This window comes from Squalius cephalus (genome assembly GCF_949319135.1).
Source record: "Squalius cephalus genome assembly, chromosome: 3".
Classification (NCBI taxonomy): domain Eukaryota; kingdom Metazoa; phylum Chordata; class Actinopteri; order Cypriniformes; family Leuciscidae; genus Squalius; species Squalius cephalus.
Window position 1 is genome coordinate 23,595,431 of NC_137124.1, and position 18,903 is coordinate 23,614,333.

At 37.9% G+C, this 18,903-nt stretch overlaps 1 protein-coding gene across 30 annotated transcripts in view; it reads right to left on the reverse strand.

Annotated features, from left to right (window-relative positions):
* madd (MAP-kinase activating death domain) overlaps positions 1–18,903 on the reverse strand; it is a 58,447-nt gene that overhangs the window by 35,335 nt on the left and 4,209 nt on the right. For all 30 annotated transcript variants that reach the window (XM_079866976.1, XM_079866968.1, XM_079866975.1 and 27 more), the window contains exons 2-5: positions 9,796–10,008; positions 7,149–7,426; positions 6,646–6,979; positions 568–877 (exon numbers count right to left, since the gene is read on the reverse strand). In XM_079866976.1, the coding sequence (XP_079723102.1) occupies positions 568–877; positions 6,646–6,979; positions 7,149–7,426; positions 9,796–9,854 (981 nt within the window). In that variant the 5' untranslated portion in view covers positions 9,855–10,008. The remainder of the gene's footprint in view (positions 1–567; positions 878–6,645; positions 6,980–7,148; positions 7,427–9,795; positions 10,009–18,903) is intronic.

Sequence of the window (18,903 nt, forward strand, 5' to 3'; positions counted from 1 at the left end):
TTATTTTAAGGTGGGGGTAGAATTAAATGAATGGCAAAACTCAGCATTTTGTTCGCGTACCTCACATACCGCTAGGGATACACATACCCCAGTTTGGGAACCACTGGAATATATTAGGATCTGGCTGATAATCATTTTCATGCTATGATAAGATATAATATAAATGGTCAATATTAGAATTTTATATAAAATCTAGATAAACTGAAAATTCATTTTGAGTAGTATAATAATATTACATAATAATATGAATATAAATTTCTTATATTTAAGTGTTATTCAATTACTAGTGCAAAGGTAATCTAAATGTAAAAATAGGGGAATGAGCATAAACAATTAAATATCCAACATTGACTGATGCTGAAATATTAAATAAAATTAACTAACATCGGCCAATAACTGATATGGTGCATGCGTTAAGTACCATGGTATTTCTGGACATTTACCATGGAGGTACCATGTTCTTTGATGTATCTTATAGCACCATGAAAATAGTATACAAATAATATGGTAATCTATGGGCCTATGCCATCTGATAGAGTTAAGCTGTGTTCCTCTGGCCATCCATACCTTGTGTTCCAGCAGAATGCAGGCCAGGACCAGCAGACAAGCATCGACTCCCAGCAGCTCCAGGGGCAGGTGGAGAGGGAAGTCTACAATGCTGAAGCGGGACGGGTCTGGAAGGGCAAAGGTCAGTCCAGGCTGCAGCTCGTGGGGAAGCACTTCCACGTCAACACGTCGCTGACCGGCGACAGGCACTGGGGAATGCAGGAGCCGATATACCCATGACTCGATCTCCCTCAGGTCCTGTAGCACCTGACTGCCCTTCTCCTTTTCCTCAACGGACAGAGCGCCTGTGAACACACGCCACATTGTGTCCCTGGGGGAAAGAAATACACACATATTTACATTTTCCTATATAAGGATCAGGGCTCAGGTTCAAAAGTACAACCAAGAATAAGTATGACAAGCTCTCTTCCCCTTTCAGTTATCTTTGTTCATATTGCTGCACATTTCTATTTCATTCCTTGAATTTTTAAACTTTTAATTGTTGTTCATTAATTGGTTTTCAAACTGTCAGCACATTAAGGCATTGTCTTGATTCAGTGGTCTATTCTAGAGAGGACAGAAATAGCACAAAAACAGTGGCAGCTGGCATCTACGGTTCAGGATTAAACTACTAGCCTAATCACTTTAAGTAAAATAATGATACCACAGTGATCAGGCACAAAGTTCAAAAGCTCTACAAGCACTAGAGAACACCATAACATACAAAGTGTATGTTAACTACACAAACCATGATGCCCAGAAAAACAAAAAAAGGTATGCTTTCTTCTCTGAGGTGAATATCTACAGACTGGAACTTGGGTTTTAAGATGACATTCAGATGAATAAGTTGATGACGTGAATGCGCAAACTCGCTTGCTGTTGTTACAAACGGAACACAAGAGATACATTCACCACAGAGAAGAAAGTACATGGATAATTACTTGGGTTTTTATAGGTTTTTTGTTTTGTGTCAAGATTGATTATTCAAAATGGTGCACTTATGGCTTTTCCTGGGTAAGTCAAAGTAAACTGCAGCACAAATATAGTCTCGTGTCTAGCAAACCAACAACCAAGGTCAAATTTTTCCACAAATAACTAATAAAATTCCAAACCCTATGCATGTTTCTGCATGTCTGAAAAGAATGACTTAATCTTTATTTGTGGGTGAACTATTTCTTTAATACCAACTGAGCATCATTGCAATGGCACCCAAGAATTATTGCTGACCATGTCCAATCCAGATTTATTAAAATGCGTAAAGTGCCCTCCAAAAGTTAAGAAACGCCCCCAGGCAAAGAGGGGTTTGAATAATGTCAGCATGTATCCTTATGTTTTCTTGCAGAGCCGGGGCCCACTAGAGGGCCTCATCAAACTTCCAAGGGGGCCACATGATGACTTAAAAGTATTTAAATGTATAATTATTACTACATTAAAATAATCTAACTCTAATCTAAATGCTAAAACAAACATAAAAGCAAGATCTAAACAAGTCATATTTTACATCTTGAATATTGTGCTGGAAAACGGGGAGCCTTCAAGTCAAAAAGGTTGAGAACAACTGCATTAAGAGTAACTTGCAATTATCATTGGAGACCAGCACATATGATTTTCTTTTTGCCTGTAATACTGGTTTTAGTTTGCCAAGGCTTTTCTGGTCCATCATTTATCCCTACATAACACAGTGTCTTCTTTTAAAGATCCAGACAGGCCATACTATGGTTGTGTGGGCTGAGTGGAGGTACTGCAGTAAGTCATAATTGGTTCATCTGAGAACTCCCACTTCTCACAGCTGCTCTCTGAGAACAGTCAGTGGCCTCAATCTGTCACACAGCCTGTCTCCACCAGCTCCACACACTCTCTAGCTCTTAACATGTTCTGTTCTCTCACTCTACCCGTCGTTATCTTTTTCCCTTCCACTGTCAATTTGCGGTGTCAAAACCACTGAGACGACTTTATTAATCTGTGGTGTAGCTGCATATAGTTAAACTGTTGCATATTAAGACAGGCCTGTTTAGGGACTGAATGCTAATAAATATTGACTCTCTAGCCAACCACAGTTCTGCACTGAAATATGATGATTATGTAATATAATATGCAAAATACTTATTGCACCTGCACCTTTTGACTAATGTAGTTACATACTTTTAGTGTCATTCCAATTACTAGATAAGTAACTAAAAAAAAAAACATTTTTATACAGATTCCACTCAAAAAACAGAGCAACAATCTACCCAATTAAGTATTTTAGAACTGGCCATAAATAAAAACATACACTACCATTTACAAGTTTGGGGGAACAAGTACAAGTTTTTAAATGTTTTTGAAAGAAGTCTCTTATGCTTAAAAAGGCTGCATTAAAAATTAAAATATGATTAAAAATATGTACAGTAAAACAGTAATATTAGACAGTTACCTCTGAAAACAGATCACTCTAAATTTTAATGTGGACAACATATATTCTGTAAAGCTGCTATTTTCTGTAAAGCTGCCTTGAAACGATGTGTATTGTGAAAAGTACTAGGCCTATACAAATAAATATGAATTGAATATTGTGTAATTTATTCCTGTGATGGCAAATTGTGAATTTTCTTATTTTCGTATTATTCTTAATGCTGAAAACCATTGTGCTGCTTAATATTTTTGTAGAAACTGAGATGCATTTTTTCAGGATTCTTTGATGAATAGTTCAAAAGATAAGCATTTAGTATTTACTGGCTCTTTTGATCAATCTAATGTGTCCTTGCTAAATAAAAGTTTTAAAATATAATGTAAAAAAATTCTTACTGACTCAAATTTTGAACAGTTGTGTATTTTCAGATTATTCGTATATGAAATCTGGACTTTTCCAGGCCTGGACATTACAATTTTAAAATTCCTCTTATACTTCCTGTATTTCCATAACCGCAGATTTCCTGTGTTTCATTAATAGAGAACAACAATAGTGAAAGTGAGTTGTTTTAGTGGTTTAAGTCTGCTGATAAAGTGAAAACTGATTTCTGGTTTGTTGATTAGGCAATTGGACTGGCATATGGCTATTCTCACACAGAGTAGCCCAGTTGAGAAGAGTATGACGCATGGTGTGTTTTGTCATTACAAGGTTGAGTCGTGCATACTGAAAGGCTACAAATGTGGGTAAAGCCAAGGTCACTGCAGTACTGAAAGAACATGATAACACACTCACTGCAAAGTCACTATAGTGGCACATATACACACAGTAAACTCTTGATGGTGTCTGAGTCATTTCTATTTGAAATTTTCACTGCAATGTGATATAAGGCCATGTTTGAGACTGCCAAGTAGGTAGGCACTCTGATTAAAACAATAAATGAGGGTGTAGGCCTACTTAGGCACAACGCAAGAATAAACTAAGCTTTCACCAAGTAATATAGTCCATTAGCCAAACTGTCGGCTCTTTACGATTGTCAAGAGCACGATTATGCGCTGATATTTCCAACAGCTTTAAGTTTGATTCATTTTCATAAACAACCAGATTCATGCTTTATGTCTGTTTTCATGACTGAGATGAGTCTAAAGGCTGTGACACACAAAGCCGATAGCAAAGAACTAGCGGCGACGAAAGCCTGTGTTGTCGGCTCGCGTCTGCTGTGTCTGGGACAAAAAGCTGTAGGCTACTTGAGCACACTGCAAAGACTCCTGCCAACCAGCACGTACGTTCTGCCTGTAAGTAATAACTGTATTATCAGCAGCTCTCTATATTTGTCATTTAAAAACGGAAACTTAAACTAGGACTGCAGCTAGGCCTATACAAACCGTAAACAACGCAGCGCTTGCTTAGCATTTTGAACATACATCATGTTGAACACTTTCTTCATTCCAGGCAGCTAATGTTGATATGAAAGTATTCGCATACTGGAATGCTCAGGTAAGATAACGTAAGATGACTTCTTTGCTTGCTTTCATTACTTTCACTTTTATTCTCATGCACTGACTCTTTCGCTATGCTGAATCGGTCGAACTGTCATCGACAGCGGCCTGACTACAGCCGATGTGTGGAACACACTGCAAAAACTAGCCCAGACAGACGCTCATCGACGGCCCTACATTGGCCGACCGTCAGCTTGGTGTGTCACAACCTTAAACACAGGAGGAATCTGATTCTGTATCATTACTTTTAAGCCTCCATCAAAGGAAAACCACAAAAAAAAAACAACAGTGAAGATGGTTATTGGTGCACCTATTCATTTTATGGCCCATTCACACTAGGCCACAACTATAATAATAATGTCCAATAATGTTGGGTGTCAATATTGTTACAGCTGTGGTGTGGACTTCCCGATTCTGATATAATTAGAATGATTATTAAAACTTTATAGTTATTGTCCTGTGTGTGAATGAGTCTTTATAGTATGATTACTGACAAACACAAACTACCACTAACTATGGACAAACATTTAGCAATGTAAATGTAGCATCAGGCAAAAGCTAAAGTCACAGATGCCATTGTAGAAATACTCCATTTCCAGTCATCCATGAATAATTCATCCCGCAAGCAAAAGTGTCCTATAACTGAGGGTTTCTGAAAAAGTGAGTCACGTGATCTTGACATATTCAAGATTACGTGACTCTACCCACTGTATAATAAAACAACTTCTCATATGACTGGAGTCTTCATCTCATCTCAGATGTTTTTCCATTCATACCTTTATTTGCCAAAAAAACAACAACAAAAAAACATAAAACCCAGAATGCTTAATAAACATCCAAGTGCAGATGATCAAAATTCAACTGAATGAGCAAGAAAATGATAAAAATGAAATATATGAACCACTTCACTACAGCTGAACACTCACACAGGCTGCTGTACTGGTTAAATTATTCTCCACACTTGCAAGCTAATAAAAGGGGTTTGGCAGGACAATTCAACTGCAAACAAATTGAGGCCTGCGAGCGCGACTGTGGCTCATGGTGGATGTGGTTGCTAGGTTACGCAAGAATAGACTTTGCTGAGGAAATCACAGAGATAAAAATCCTTCCACTCAATGCTTATTGATCTGCAGCAGAGTGCTATCGTGCAGATTGTTTACCAATAGACGCTCAAGGATTTAGTTACCGTTACCACTGTGATATGTGAATGAGATCTTGTTAAAACCACTCCTGTGTGGAGAATAACGCTGCAAAGCTGCTTGCACATTGCACAACCCTTCAGGAGGAAAAAAGCAGCCCCTCTCTCCCTCACATGATCCCAGCCCCTGTCACACCAACACACATCTTCATACTCGTTTCCTCTCACTCGTCCCTCTCTCTGAGTCATAAGGGCTGTCATACATCCTTCCGCTTGTGATTTCCTTTTATAAAATCATCCGCACCTTGTTACTAATCATTCTAATCAGTCACAACACTATACGGGATCTAACAACGTAGAGCCCTTATGGCATTCCCAGCATAACGTATTTAAAGAGGTAATACATTTTTATTTTTACCCCAAAAAATGTTATTCTTTCATTGTCTACTCATATTCATGTTGCTCAATTATGAGACATGAGACAAGTTCTTTGCTGGTTAAAGTGCAATACCAAGATATAAGGACAAGAAGAAACCTTAATGGGTTCTCTCATGTATCACGATTAGGCAGATTTGAAAAAGTGCCAAAGATGAGTGAGTTTTGAGAGAAAATGTTTTATTTTCCATTATAATTTTTTTAAGCATATATAATACTGTAAAATCAAATGAGGTAAGTTAGTGTAATCATGTAATTTACTAATATTAAAACAGTAACAAAACTGATAAAGTGTTTCAGATTTCAACCTAGATTTCAGATTTCGATTTCATTTCATCACTAGAATTAAAGTGATTTTTTGTGTGAACTCAAAAAGAGTAAATCAAAATGGAATGCATGCAGATAGTAACAGGATTTGTAGACAGAGAGGCAGAATGTTGCCAGTTGTTATGTTGTGAGGCAGAGATAGCATCTTCTGGCAGAACCACAGTATTTGCCACTCACACATCTACTGTAAGATATTGCAAAACATTGCGGTTATTAGGCGTCGTTTCTGTGCTTAAGTATTATCTTGCTGAATCTCAGGGTAAAGTTACATAACTGCATAATCCACAGAAAAGAACAAAGAAGGCTGTTCTCACCGCTGTGTGGACTTGGCAGCACCGGGTCTCTGGTTGAGCCGCTGGCTACAGCAGTCCACCATGCGTTTGAGGATGTACAGACACTCTCTGAACGTAGAAAAGAAAGGGTAGTGGCTAATAATACACAGAGACATTAACGTGCTGTTCCGGTTCTGTGGTGCCAGTCGGCCACTGCGTTTGGCTCGTGGAGACTTTCCGGCGCTGCCCGGCTCGCCTGGCGGCAAAGCCCCATCTCCTGCAGGGGGCACTGTAGATTCCCCTGGAAGTGTCAATGAAGAGGGGTCAGATTTCTCTGTGGCCTCCACTGCAAAGTCTGTATGAGGGACCCTTTCTCCTGTACAAAGTAAAATATTAAGGACAAATTATGTAGTGACTGCACCCTTACAGCCATATGTGATGTTCAAGATGGGTTACAAATGGTTAGTTTCCAAAACCAGGACACTAATCAGTAGAATTAGGATGATAAAATGGTTACGCCTCATAGAACTGCTATAACCTCTGACCTTTTCCTTCAGCTCGTGGGCGGTGGTGGCCCTTCTGGAAAGAGCGGTAAAAGTTGAGGCAGATTCCATAGCGGGTGATGCCCGAGTCTTTGTCGGTGAGAGCGAAGACAAAAGAAGTGTCGTCGCGGAGGCTGACCCGGCGCTGACGGATGCTCAGGCAGCCCTCAGGCTGGCAGAAGAAGACGACGTCAGGGGGCAGAGGAAAGTCATTGTGGTCCTCCAGCGGATAGCGCCTCAGCAGCTGAGGTGTTTGTGCCACACTATCGCTGCTGGGTTGCCTGATTAGGAAAAGGTAAAAAAACTGAAGTGAGAGACAGGAAGACAGATCTCTTTTCTCTTTTCTCAGCCCCAGTGCTTGTTCTTTTATGCACTTTGTACAATTGCTATACACTGCCATCTAAATGTTTGGGGTGAGTAAGATTTGTTTTGTTTGACAAATCTCGTGAGAATCACGACTTGCTTTACGGCACGACATCACATACATCAACAACATGAAGCAGCCTCTTTGGAAGACACTAGCACACATTTCAGACGTGAATCATGGCAGAGTTGACAAAGAAAACGAAGAAAGCGCGGTCGTAAAAGTGCAGAAACGGCTCTGCATGAGTGGTATTTTAAGACAGTAACGTTAAATACAAGTACTCCACAGCAACTCTAGGGGTTGCTGTTTGAGAAAAACGGAAACTGCATAGTGTGCCTTTAAATTGATCAAAAGTGACAGTAAAGACTTAAATTATTACAAAAGATTTCCATTTAAAAACTGTGTTCTTTTGAACTAATTATTAAAAAGAACCCTGAAAAAACAAATGTATCATGGTTTCCACAAACATATTAAGCAGTACAAAGTCTACAAACGCTTTCAATATTGATAATAAGAAATGTTTCTTAAACATCAAATCCGCAGAATGATTTCTGAAGGATCATGTGGCACTGAAGACTGAAGTAATGATGCTGAAAATTCAGCTGTGACATCACAGGAATTAATTACATTTTAAAATAATTTCGAAAAAAAAAATTTTTTTAAACTTATAGACCCCAAACATTTAAACGGCAGTGGTACATCTATACAGTATATGCATTAAAAATACTTTTACAACAGGCTGGAATAAAGGCTGGAAGTTTGAGAAGCACAGGAGCTGCTCCACAAACCTCAAGGCTCCTGATCCATCATATTGTGACCAGCTGTCAAAACTACAGCTGATCACAATAACTCACAACCACATTTAAAGGTTTTAATTTTAAGTGATTTGTTCCAGAATTTATTTGTTGTTATGCTGGTTGAAAGTCTCTTCACATCCTGATAGCAATCACTAAGTTAAGTGGTCTAAATGTATATATACATGTATATATATATCGTCTGTGAAAGGCGTAGGACCATAACAATTATGTCCTACCAGCACTGCTCAACCAGATCACAAGTCATCAGCACGTTTCATGCTACAGTCGTGCTCAAAAGTTTACATACACCTTGCAGAATCTGCAGAATTGTTCTGAATCATACAGTCACTGCTGGAAAGGGTTCAACTATGCAAAAGAAGCTGGAAAACTGAAGAACTTGCAGGACCTGAAGGATTTTTCTGAAGAACATTAGGCAGTTTGACTGCTCAGGACAAACAAGGGACTCAAGAACAACCATCACACACACACAAAAAACAGTCATGGATCATCCAGGTAATAACAACACAGTATTAAGAATCAAGGGTATGCAAACGGGGTCATTTTTTATAAATTCAGCTATTTTTTGTCTTGTGAATTATATGTAGACATCTTTTATGTAAAATATATTTTTCAGGACAGTACTAGATAAAAAATAACATGCATTTTGTATGATCTCTCTTATGTTGTTAAAACAATTAACATTTAGCAGATTCTGCAAGGTGTATGTTAACATTTGAGCATGACAGTATGCAGAGTTAGACAGACGGTCACCAAGCATGCAAACTAAAACGGCAGCCACATTTTACAGTTTTTTACGTTTTCCTGAACCAAAACAACAAGCTTATGCTGCATTCATGCCATAACTACTGTAATCTGTAGGAGATGGAAACCCGTGACGTTATGCTCGGAGCAGTTCGTGACTTGAATTTATGCTTTCAATGGCAACAATATCAATGCCGAAATGAATCTGCAGCAGTCAGGTAGTACAGGTCAGTGCTCTTTAAGCGGTTTATGTTCATTATTATTGTAATGATATGTGCTTTGAGACATGAGGTAGTTTTAACACCATCTCTCGTGACGCTTTTGTTTGCTTCCTACTGTTCATGTGTTTTGGGTGAGGCGTGGCTTTGGAGACGCTCTGAAGGGAGGTTGGGATCTTATGCTTTCAAATCTAGTTGCCTCTCTGAAAATTGCCTAGCCTACCTTTAACATTAAGCTATTAAATAGCACTAAGTAATAGTGTTTTTGTATTGTGTTATTTTGTCATTTTACTATTTGTTTAATGTGATGCAGTGGCTGAACAAATTTCCCTCTGGGACAATAAAGTGTACCTTAACCTTAACCTGTCACCTGGAACACACCTGCACAGGCCATGTACTAACAAAACACACAATCAGTTCACCTGTGATTCAATTCTTTTGCAATTTACTTGAGCACCTATAGAAGCACACACAAACACACCCACACACCACTGAACAATCTTCCTTACCTGGCTCCAACTACCACCAGGTAGTCCAGGAGGCGGGGACACGGTTTCTTTTTCTCCATCTCTGAATCAGGAATGTTTCTAAGTCATGGCAACTGTAGCAACGATCAGCTCTCAGGCAGGCAGTCGTTCAACCAGGTGCAGCAGAACTAGGAGTTGGACGATCGAGGAAGGCAGTGGCCAATCATTGCGGTCTGTGGTGTGCACGAATGGGGTCTGGAGAAGAGTAAGAGCGAACATTAACATTTTTTAATGAATCAGCATTCAGAAAAGATCCCCATTTTCTGACAGTATCACTGAAATAAGTGTACTGAAATATCACAGACTGTCTCTGTACCAGCCCTAGGCTTTATAAACTGCACAATTTTTTTTATAAAATAAAAAATATTGATGACGAGATGCAGTCACATTCTTTGTAGACTCTGAGCTGATTTCTGGCTGTCAATCAATCATTTTACATGTTACAGGGCAGCCCATTTATGGAAAGAATGAAGTTAATAGTGGATCATTTGTTTCAAGCAGCATTTTCAGCTTCAAGTGCAGTTTTCAGTTGTTTTATTCATTTTTCTTGCTTGATGTTATAATGGTATCCTTTTATAATGGTATAAGGGTGGAGTATAAGGAGGAGAGAGAGAGAGTCTAATACAATAGTTAAGACAAAAACACATGCACCAACAGAAAGTCATAGTAAAATTCTTCGGAAACAAGCTTCCTCACGATATTTTAGCCGAACATAATGTTACAAATTGCTACTCAAGCATAATTTTGGGCAACGGTTGAAGTGTGTCCACACTGCTGACCTATTTATCTGTTGTAGCTTATTACGGTGGCCGAGAGAGCTCAACGCGCTGCAGCTGAATAAAACACATGCAAATAGAAAAACACCTGCAAATTAAGAAAACATCTTCATCAGTTTTACAACAAATGTGTGCTCCAAATACTAATAACACAACCAGATACAGAAACGCATGGCAAATAGAACAGACAACAATGGAAATGTTTCCAGGAGACCCCAATAAGTGACGAACCCTGCTGGGACGTGCTTATAGCTCAAAGTCTACTTTATTTCTTTTCTGCAAAACATACAGAGATGACATGTTTATGACATATAACTTTGTATAGCCTACAATATGTTCAATGTCATCAGAATACAAATGAGAAAAGAAGAGTTAACAATGAGTTGAAAACTAAAAACAAAAAACGATAGAGAAAAAGAACGTTAATCTATACATCAGTTACATTGTACAAATTGTGTCATGTTATGTTTAAATAAGTTTCATAAGAAATGTTAGGTAATGCAGGGTCCAAAGATGAGACGGCAAGTTTTAAAGTTGAGACACTCACACACAAATATAACGCATATTTTAAAAAACTTTTTTGTATAAAATGTATATTTATTTGCAACAGTTATGTTAACAGCAATAATACGACATTTCTGTCGTAAGAACAGCTATTCAGCTAATGGACGCTGTGCTGCATTGTCATGGGAACATCCCAGGTGAAAATAATGAGGAAATTACGTCGTCTTTCGTTGCTCCCTTCACCAGTGCGTTCCAAACGGCTACGTAATGACACAAAAAGTGCCCTGCTCACTCCAAAGTCCCCACTTCAAGGGCTCTGCCGTCTGCCCTTCGAAGGGAGTAGGGCATAAGGATGCTCACGAGCAGTAATTTTCTGTATTTGGTTGTGTTGTGAGTATTTGGAGCACACATGTGTTGTAAAACTGATGAAGATGTTTTCTTAATTTGCCGGTGTTTCTCTATTTGCATGCGTTTTCTTCAGTTGCAGCGCGTTGAGCTCTCTCGGCATCCATGTTGTGTGCACAAAATATTCACTGTTTTGTCAGATAAGTGCTAATTAAACATCACTGTTTCAGTCAATGACTGCAGCCCAACAAAACTATTTTGCTCAAAACTTTTTCAGACAAATATTTGCCATAATTTTGGTGCATAATTCCATTGATCTATATAGAATGTCATTATATAGATCAGTGCATAATTCCCTTAAAATATCATTTTTATTCCAAAACTGTTTTGTGTCTGGCAGTACCATTCATATATTTCTAACAGCAAACTATACAGTCAAAACAAAGCACACTGTACAAGCCAAGCCTGCAGTCTTCTCTAACACATCTTGACAGAAGGCTCAGCAGCAAATGTAAACACACACACACAATGATAAACTAAAGGGATTGGAGCCCAGCTGTGTCCTCACCACATGGATTTGCCATTTGTGTTCCTCATGTGTTAATGCCCATGCATTAGCACCTGCCTCAATGTAAATACTAACGAAAGCAAGATCATGTCAGATTTCATCCAAGAGAAACACACTTTGCTCAATATCCGGTTTGAATGATATAATTTCCACATTTCAACCTGTTAAAAGTCAATAAAATAGCTGTATTGTCTATGTCAACATGCAATTTACTCAAGCAGGACATGCTTCTGGTTCAATGTACTTTGTTAACTAAAGCAAACATTAAGACACTCATCATGTGAAAGGTTGTAAACAGAACAATAATTATGAAATGAGAGCCAGATGCCGTTTCAGAAGCAGATTCTTCTGCCTTACTGCAGTCTCAGTTTTTTCAGTATTGACCCAGAAGTGGGCCAGTGCTTATCTGAAGTTCTGGGTACTCTGCTCTGCAGAGAGTTCTCCATCACGCTCTCACACACAGAAAGACACCTATAATGGTTGGAAGTAATTTCTTGACATCACAGCTCAGAATTAAAGAGCCTATATTACGCTTATTTACAAGTTCATCATTTTATTTTTGGGGTGTGCTAGAATATATTTGCATGATTCAAAGTTTAATAAACACATTATTTTTCACATACTGTACAATGATGCAGCACCTCTTTTCACCCTCTGCCTGAAACACTCTGTTTTTGTTCATGTCAGCCCGGCTTTCCAAAATGCCCAGTCTCTACTGATTGGTAAGCTGGCCCAGTCTGTTGTGACTGGTCAACTGCTTTGAACACATTTTTGACATGTAACGCCTATTATCATAACCATGTTTCAGCTTCCGAGGCTTCATGAGCAGCCGCAACAGTCTTATATCTATTGTAACTATGGCGTCGGTATTGGAAGTCCATACAAGTGAGAAAGGAAAAAAAACAGCATCACCTCAGCATAGCAAAACCACTTAGTCAGCTGTTCTTCCAGGCTGGGCCGAAGTGTGAAACATGATGACGTAGCTAAGTCACGGCAGGATAGCAGGACTACAAAGCGTGAATTTTATGCTTTGTAGCTTTGCAGATCGTTTACATGCACAAACAGCTATATTACACACTAAAGGAAGGGTAAAATAAAAAAGCATAATAGGTGCTCGTTAAAGCTGCAGTCCGTAGTTTTTCCTCTTTGTCGCCATCTCTGTTCGAAATCTGCAATTGCAGTTATTCGCAGAATTATCAACTTTACGTGGGTTGTGCCTCGGCACGGCACAGCACGGATTAATGAATTTTTTTAGGAAAATGTGCGTCTGTCAATCACCGCGCCGGTGTGGATACTGTCATTCGGAATCACAGATTCTACTTTTTGGAAGTATGACCAACATAAGAATTTTCACCGGAAAATGTCGTCTGAACAAGTGAGTAACATCCACTTTTGTTTTGTGGAAGGGGAAAAAAGCATTGCAGGAAATTGCACTGATTAAATCTAATCCGTGCAAATTATACTTTGTTCTCAAATTGTTAATGTTAACAACATCAGCATTGCATGACTACATTTAATGCCCTTCGATATTTATCCTTGTTTTCACATGGGCCCGGTTGCAGTCTCTTTTTTTTTCCTGTAGCCACTCCGAAGTCTTATGCATTTTACAACGGGTGAATCTCCAGTTGTCACTGGTGATTGTCGTTTGAAACTTTCTGGATCCGTCATCTAATTGATAAATTTAATCATATCAATTGTAGAGCCATGAGGCAGCCACACTATGATTGACAGAGGACGAGATCATGTCACGTTTCCAATAGACTCATGAAAAGGCTATAAATCTCCACCACCAACATCCTCACGTGCAATATAGCCTACTAGCCGAGACACCTTCTTTATATGTGTACACATGTGACGTAATGACGCAAAGACATGCTCGAATTTCCTGTGGATATCCACCAGTACCACTGGAATTAAAAATATTATTACAAGCTTACCGTTTAAAATCAAGCTAAGGCAAGCAGATAGTTTTGAACACTGGCTGGTTATGTACTTGCTCAAAAAATTATTTTGGATAATTTTGAACCCAAAAAAGTTACAGACTGCAGCTTTAAATAGAACTCATGTGGCCCCAAAAGCAGAACCCTTCATAGCAATGATGGTATTATGCAATATTATGTAACTACATATGGCTCACGAAACAAGGACTTCTGCATTCAGCAGCATCTCCTCAGGGTCAACACTGAGCAGGTACTCACTCTATAGTAGACATTCAAGTTCATTTGTCAAGATTTGTGCACCACAGCTAAATATATTTTGTGTTTATTAAAGTCCTCGTGAACTAGAAGTTGCAAACGACTTCAGTTCAGTGTTGTGATTTATAGTGAAACAGAATATTGAATAGTGGGCGGGGTTTTATTTTAGCACTCCTCCTCTCCATCCCTCGATCATAGCAGACTGACGGTTGGAGGAGTGGTTAAGGATATTCAACCCAAGCTGTCAAACTGACGTCATCAGAGAGGAAACGCCTTTCCAGTGTGTAAGCAAATTTTCAGATTTTTTTCTGTGTATTAACTTGCACGGGTTAATTGTTCAATTGTAATATGTGTTAAAGTAAATAGTGTCAATTTTGATTTCATGGCGGCGAAGAAACAGAGAGAGTGTGCAAAGAAACTAACATTACTTAACTAACTAACTATTCTCTGTTGTGGCTAGTCACAGTTAATGCAGGTTATGTATCTTGTTCAAGGGTGAACAATTGAAGGCATAATATTTAGAAGCATATAATAACTTTTAAAAAATGAAAATGAGCGGTCTTTTCTTTTTACTTGACTGTTACTTAATAGTTTCTGATTGCAGTATACATAATCATGTCAAACCTAAGAATTATTTAAATATCTTTTTCTCAAAACATGAAGGAAAATACTATCCTCTGCAAGACTCCCTCAAAACATATTACACTTAGTCACGTCCACTGGAAGACTGGAAATATTTTATTTTAGATAGAACTGAAATAAATCTATCTTGAAACTTGAATCAAACTGCTTTTGAATGACTAGCCCAGTTAGCAAGTTTGGCATTGTCCAATAGGATGTATTAATGTGAGAGGAGCCAAAGGGTTCACACTGTGATTAGTAGCCTCTTCTTTCTGCTGGAGTGGCACTTTCTGCTCTTCCTCCGTCACTCTCAACAGCTCAGATGGGAAGAGGTGGTGGAAGGGAGGAGAGAAGATAGATGGTTTGTGACTAACAGATCAATAACGCCTCTATTTCTTCCTCTAAGCATCACCCGGCTCATCTGACACCAGGACCTATGTGTTGTTCTTTTCTTAAATCACAGCTCTCACAACTGACTCGACATGAATCACTTGCACTTGCAGCGGAGGCTTCTAGGAGCTTTGGGATGCCTAAAAACAGACATTTAAAGTAGGGCAGGGGTGTAAAGTATATGAGTAATTATACTTAATTTATTTAGGGTCATTTGTACTTTACCAGAGGAATACTTAAATGGAATACTTATACTCTTACTAAGTTACATTTCCAAAGGTAAAGATTATGCATTTTACTCGTAAATTTACGTAATATTTTTGCAGAAAATCGTAACTTAAATCTTCTTACTAATCTTACAAGACAATCAAATTACAATCCTGGCTGAATTTTAAAAGCCAATGACATAGACTTCATTGTAAACTGTTTTGGGCCACAACTGCAGGGTTTTTTTCTCGTTAAGAGACGTTTCTGAAGACGCACGATCTTGACTTAAAGGATTAGTTCACTTTAAAAAAAAAATTGCTGATAATTTACTCACCCCGATGTCATCCAAGATATCCATGTCTTTCTTTCTTCAGTTGAAAATAAATAATTTTTTTTGAGGAAAACATTCCAGGATTTTTCTACACAGAATGGACTTCAATGGCTATTCAACTATTCCAATGTTCAAAGAAGGTTCAAATGTCCGTCTCAATGCAGTTTCAAAGTCTCTACACGATCCCAGTCGAGAAATAAGGGTCTTATCTAGCGAAACGATCAGTCATGTTCTAAAAAAAAAAATATATATATATATATACTTTTTAACCACAAATGCTCGTCGTGTACCATCTGCAAGCAAGCTCATAAAAATGTAAAAAAAATAAAATATTTTAATTAGCAACATTATAATATAGACCTTTGTGTTTCATTTCATAATCTCCCAAAGCTGCACACACAACAGAAACACTTTTACTTTAGCTTTTGTTATAACTTCCCTGAAGCATCTCATAGAACAGATTTAATCCAAAGCCAATAAAGGGCAGCTGTAAAGTAATGACGCACTCAATGTGCCCTCTATTTTACTAAACTACCCGGTTAATTAGGTAGCGTAAAACAAATCCCAGACCTCATCACCTCCAGGAAACATATATATGTGCATGAGTCTATTGGAAACGTGACATGATCTCGTCCTCTGTCAATCATAGTGTGGCTGCCTCATGGCTCTACAATCAGCCTCGGGTAATGAGATTCCACACGGTCGCCGTGGAAACCAATATGGTCTCTTTTCATGAGCACAGCTGTGACAGCTATTTTAAACAGACAATACACTGTCCCAATCATACACATAAAGACAATGAACAGCCTTTGGCCAATAAAACGAGCGTGAGCAAAACGAAAATGAGCAAGGCTAATTGCTTCTTTCCATTCAGAGAAATTAACAAACAAATGCCTTAGCAAATCATAAATCAGCTATTGCATTCAGTTCTCCACAGTAAAGCCTTTCATCGTCTGTAATGGATCTGACTGAAGTTTAGGGCTTTTCATGTGTTTCCGAAAGTCGAAAAAATGTCTTAAATGATCAGAACTCAACTGGTCTGTTAGTATGACTGCAAAGAAAGAACAAAGAGAAATATGTTAAGATTCTGCTGTACATTAGAGTGAACCGTAGCTGAAAAGAATCACACTTGGTCACTACGAGGAGAATCAATGTGCACCTCAAGAGGACGTCAAACACTGAGCATGTTTTTCCTCTTGGATGAGTAAGTGAAGACACTATTTTTAAAGGGACGTGCCTCTTAAAAGCTTTCTCTGAAGCCTGAGGCTGTATGCTGCTTCTGTCAAAATGGCCATCTTTGTGAGTATTCATGTCAGTGAGTAAGTGAATGTAAACAGTTGGGAGAAAATGTGTCAATACATTGGATCTGTGCATTAGGTCTTAAAGTGCCAGCAATATAATAATACCTGCTGCTGTGAATTCTCTTCACAGATAACAAACAGTGTAACCAGCTTCATCCTGAGACGTCTATCGCTCTTCATGCTTGGTTATGGTATACCTTTCATTATGCTGGTATGTGTAACTGGAAAAGTATTTGTCTTCTAGGCGGGGGAATAGCCTACTCTCTTATTGGCTTTATAGTCTTGAAGCACATGCTTGGGAATATTTAGCTCTTGTAAAGATAAGCAGTCTGTAAATTGAAACTCTTTTTACTCTCTTTCTTCATTATAGTCTAGATATGGAAGAATTTTATTTTGTTTTATCAGTAAATGTGTAATTAATTTTACTTTTATGTCAATATTGTGGCAATTTAAATTATGTGAACTCATTTTTTTAAGGAAGTGATTTTCCCTTTAATGTGTATTCATTAAACAATGAATACTATGAAACTCTGGAAAGTCTAAATCTAAACATGACATTTTACTTTGACCTATGAGCATGTTCTTTTTCTTAGCATCAAATGCTTCCACGTCTCAACAATTCACATAAAGACTGCAGATTATATCACATGGCTCAGTAGGGTTAACATCACCCTGAGGCTTTTTCAAAAAATCCTAAGACTAAGGTTTTTTACCTCCACTTTTCACAGCTGGTTTGCAAAAGGCCTTTTTTCGAAGTAGCAAAGAACTATGATCTTAATCCTTAAGGAGCCACTTAAAATGGATTAGCACTGACAAAACATTTGATGTGATGTGGTCAATAGTCAACTTACTGGCTACAAGGCAACAAAAGATGCACAAAGGCGAATATGGTCCAGTCCACAGTCCACACACACTAGAGCTGCACGTAAAAAATAAATCCCAATCTTGATTCAAAAACCCACGCAATCTCATTCCTAAATGACCACAATTCACATGTGTCTTTTGAACTATTGACAAAATCACACCAGTACATTCAAACTATGAACAACATTTTAAATAGACTGCAGCAATTAAACATTTTGTCAGAACCTCTGGTAAACCACGTTATTTTTGTTTTGTTGTCTGTTCAGGATCGTGGGAGAATCGTGATCTCTGTTTGAAACAAAAAAAATCGTGATTCTCTATTTATCCAGTCATGCAGCAACACAACAAACAATATAAAACAAGTCTTCACACATCCATCTGTGACGCATAAGAGGCATGTATTTATTTTGCAGCCCATATTCATTCTACCTAGATGAGCATCATCACTGAGATTAACTTTTAAGCCTATTTCTCACTAGCACCCCCACACACCACATTGAGAATGCACAATAAACCTACTTATAAACTTATAAAGCTTTTGCAATACAGGCAATGAAGCAGAATAAAAGAGTGACCTACTACATTGTTCAAAATTGTTACAAAATATACCCGTTGGGCTTGATTCAATTTAAACATGCTACAGTATGATAGAAAACAAACCTGAATAAAAACAAACTATTTAAAAATAGTTTTTGTTAAATTAAATACATCTGAAATTAAATACAATATCCATATCAGATGAAAACTCTAATTCAAAAATGTTTAAAATTGAAATATAAATATAAAAAAACTAATAAATATGAAAAAAAAAAAAAAAAAAAACTAAATGTAGCACGTATATAATGGTATATAAATAATAACATGCGATGGTCACAACAATTCTCAAACCACTGTAGAATTTATTGCTGTTACTAGAAGAAATACTCGCTACATAAATCACTTTCAGTTATTTTCTGAAATTAGTCTACTTTTTGACGGCTTTAGTGTT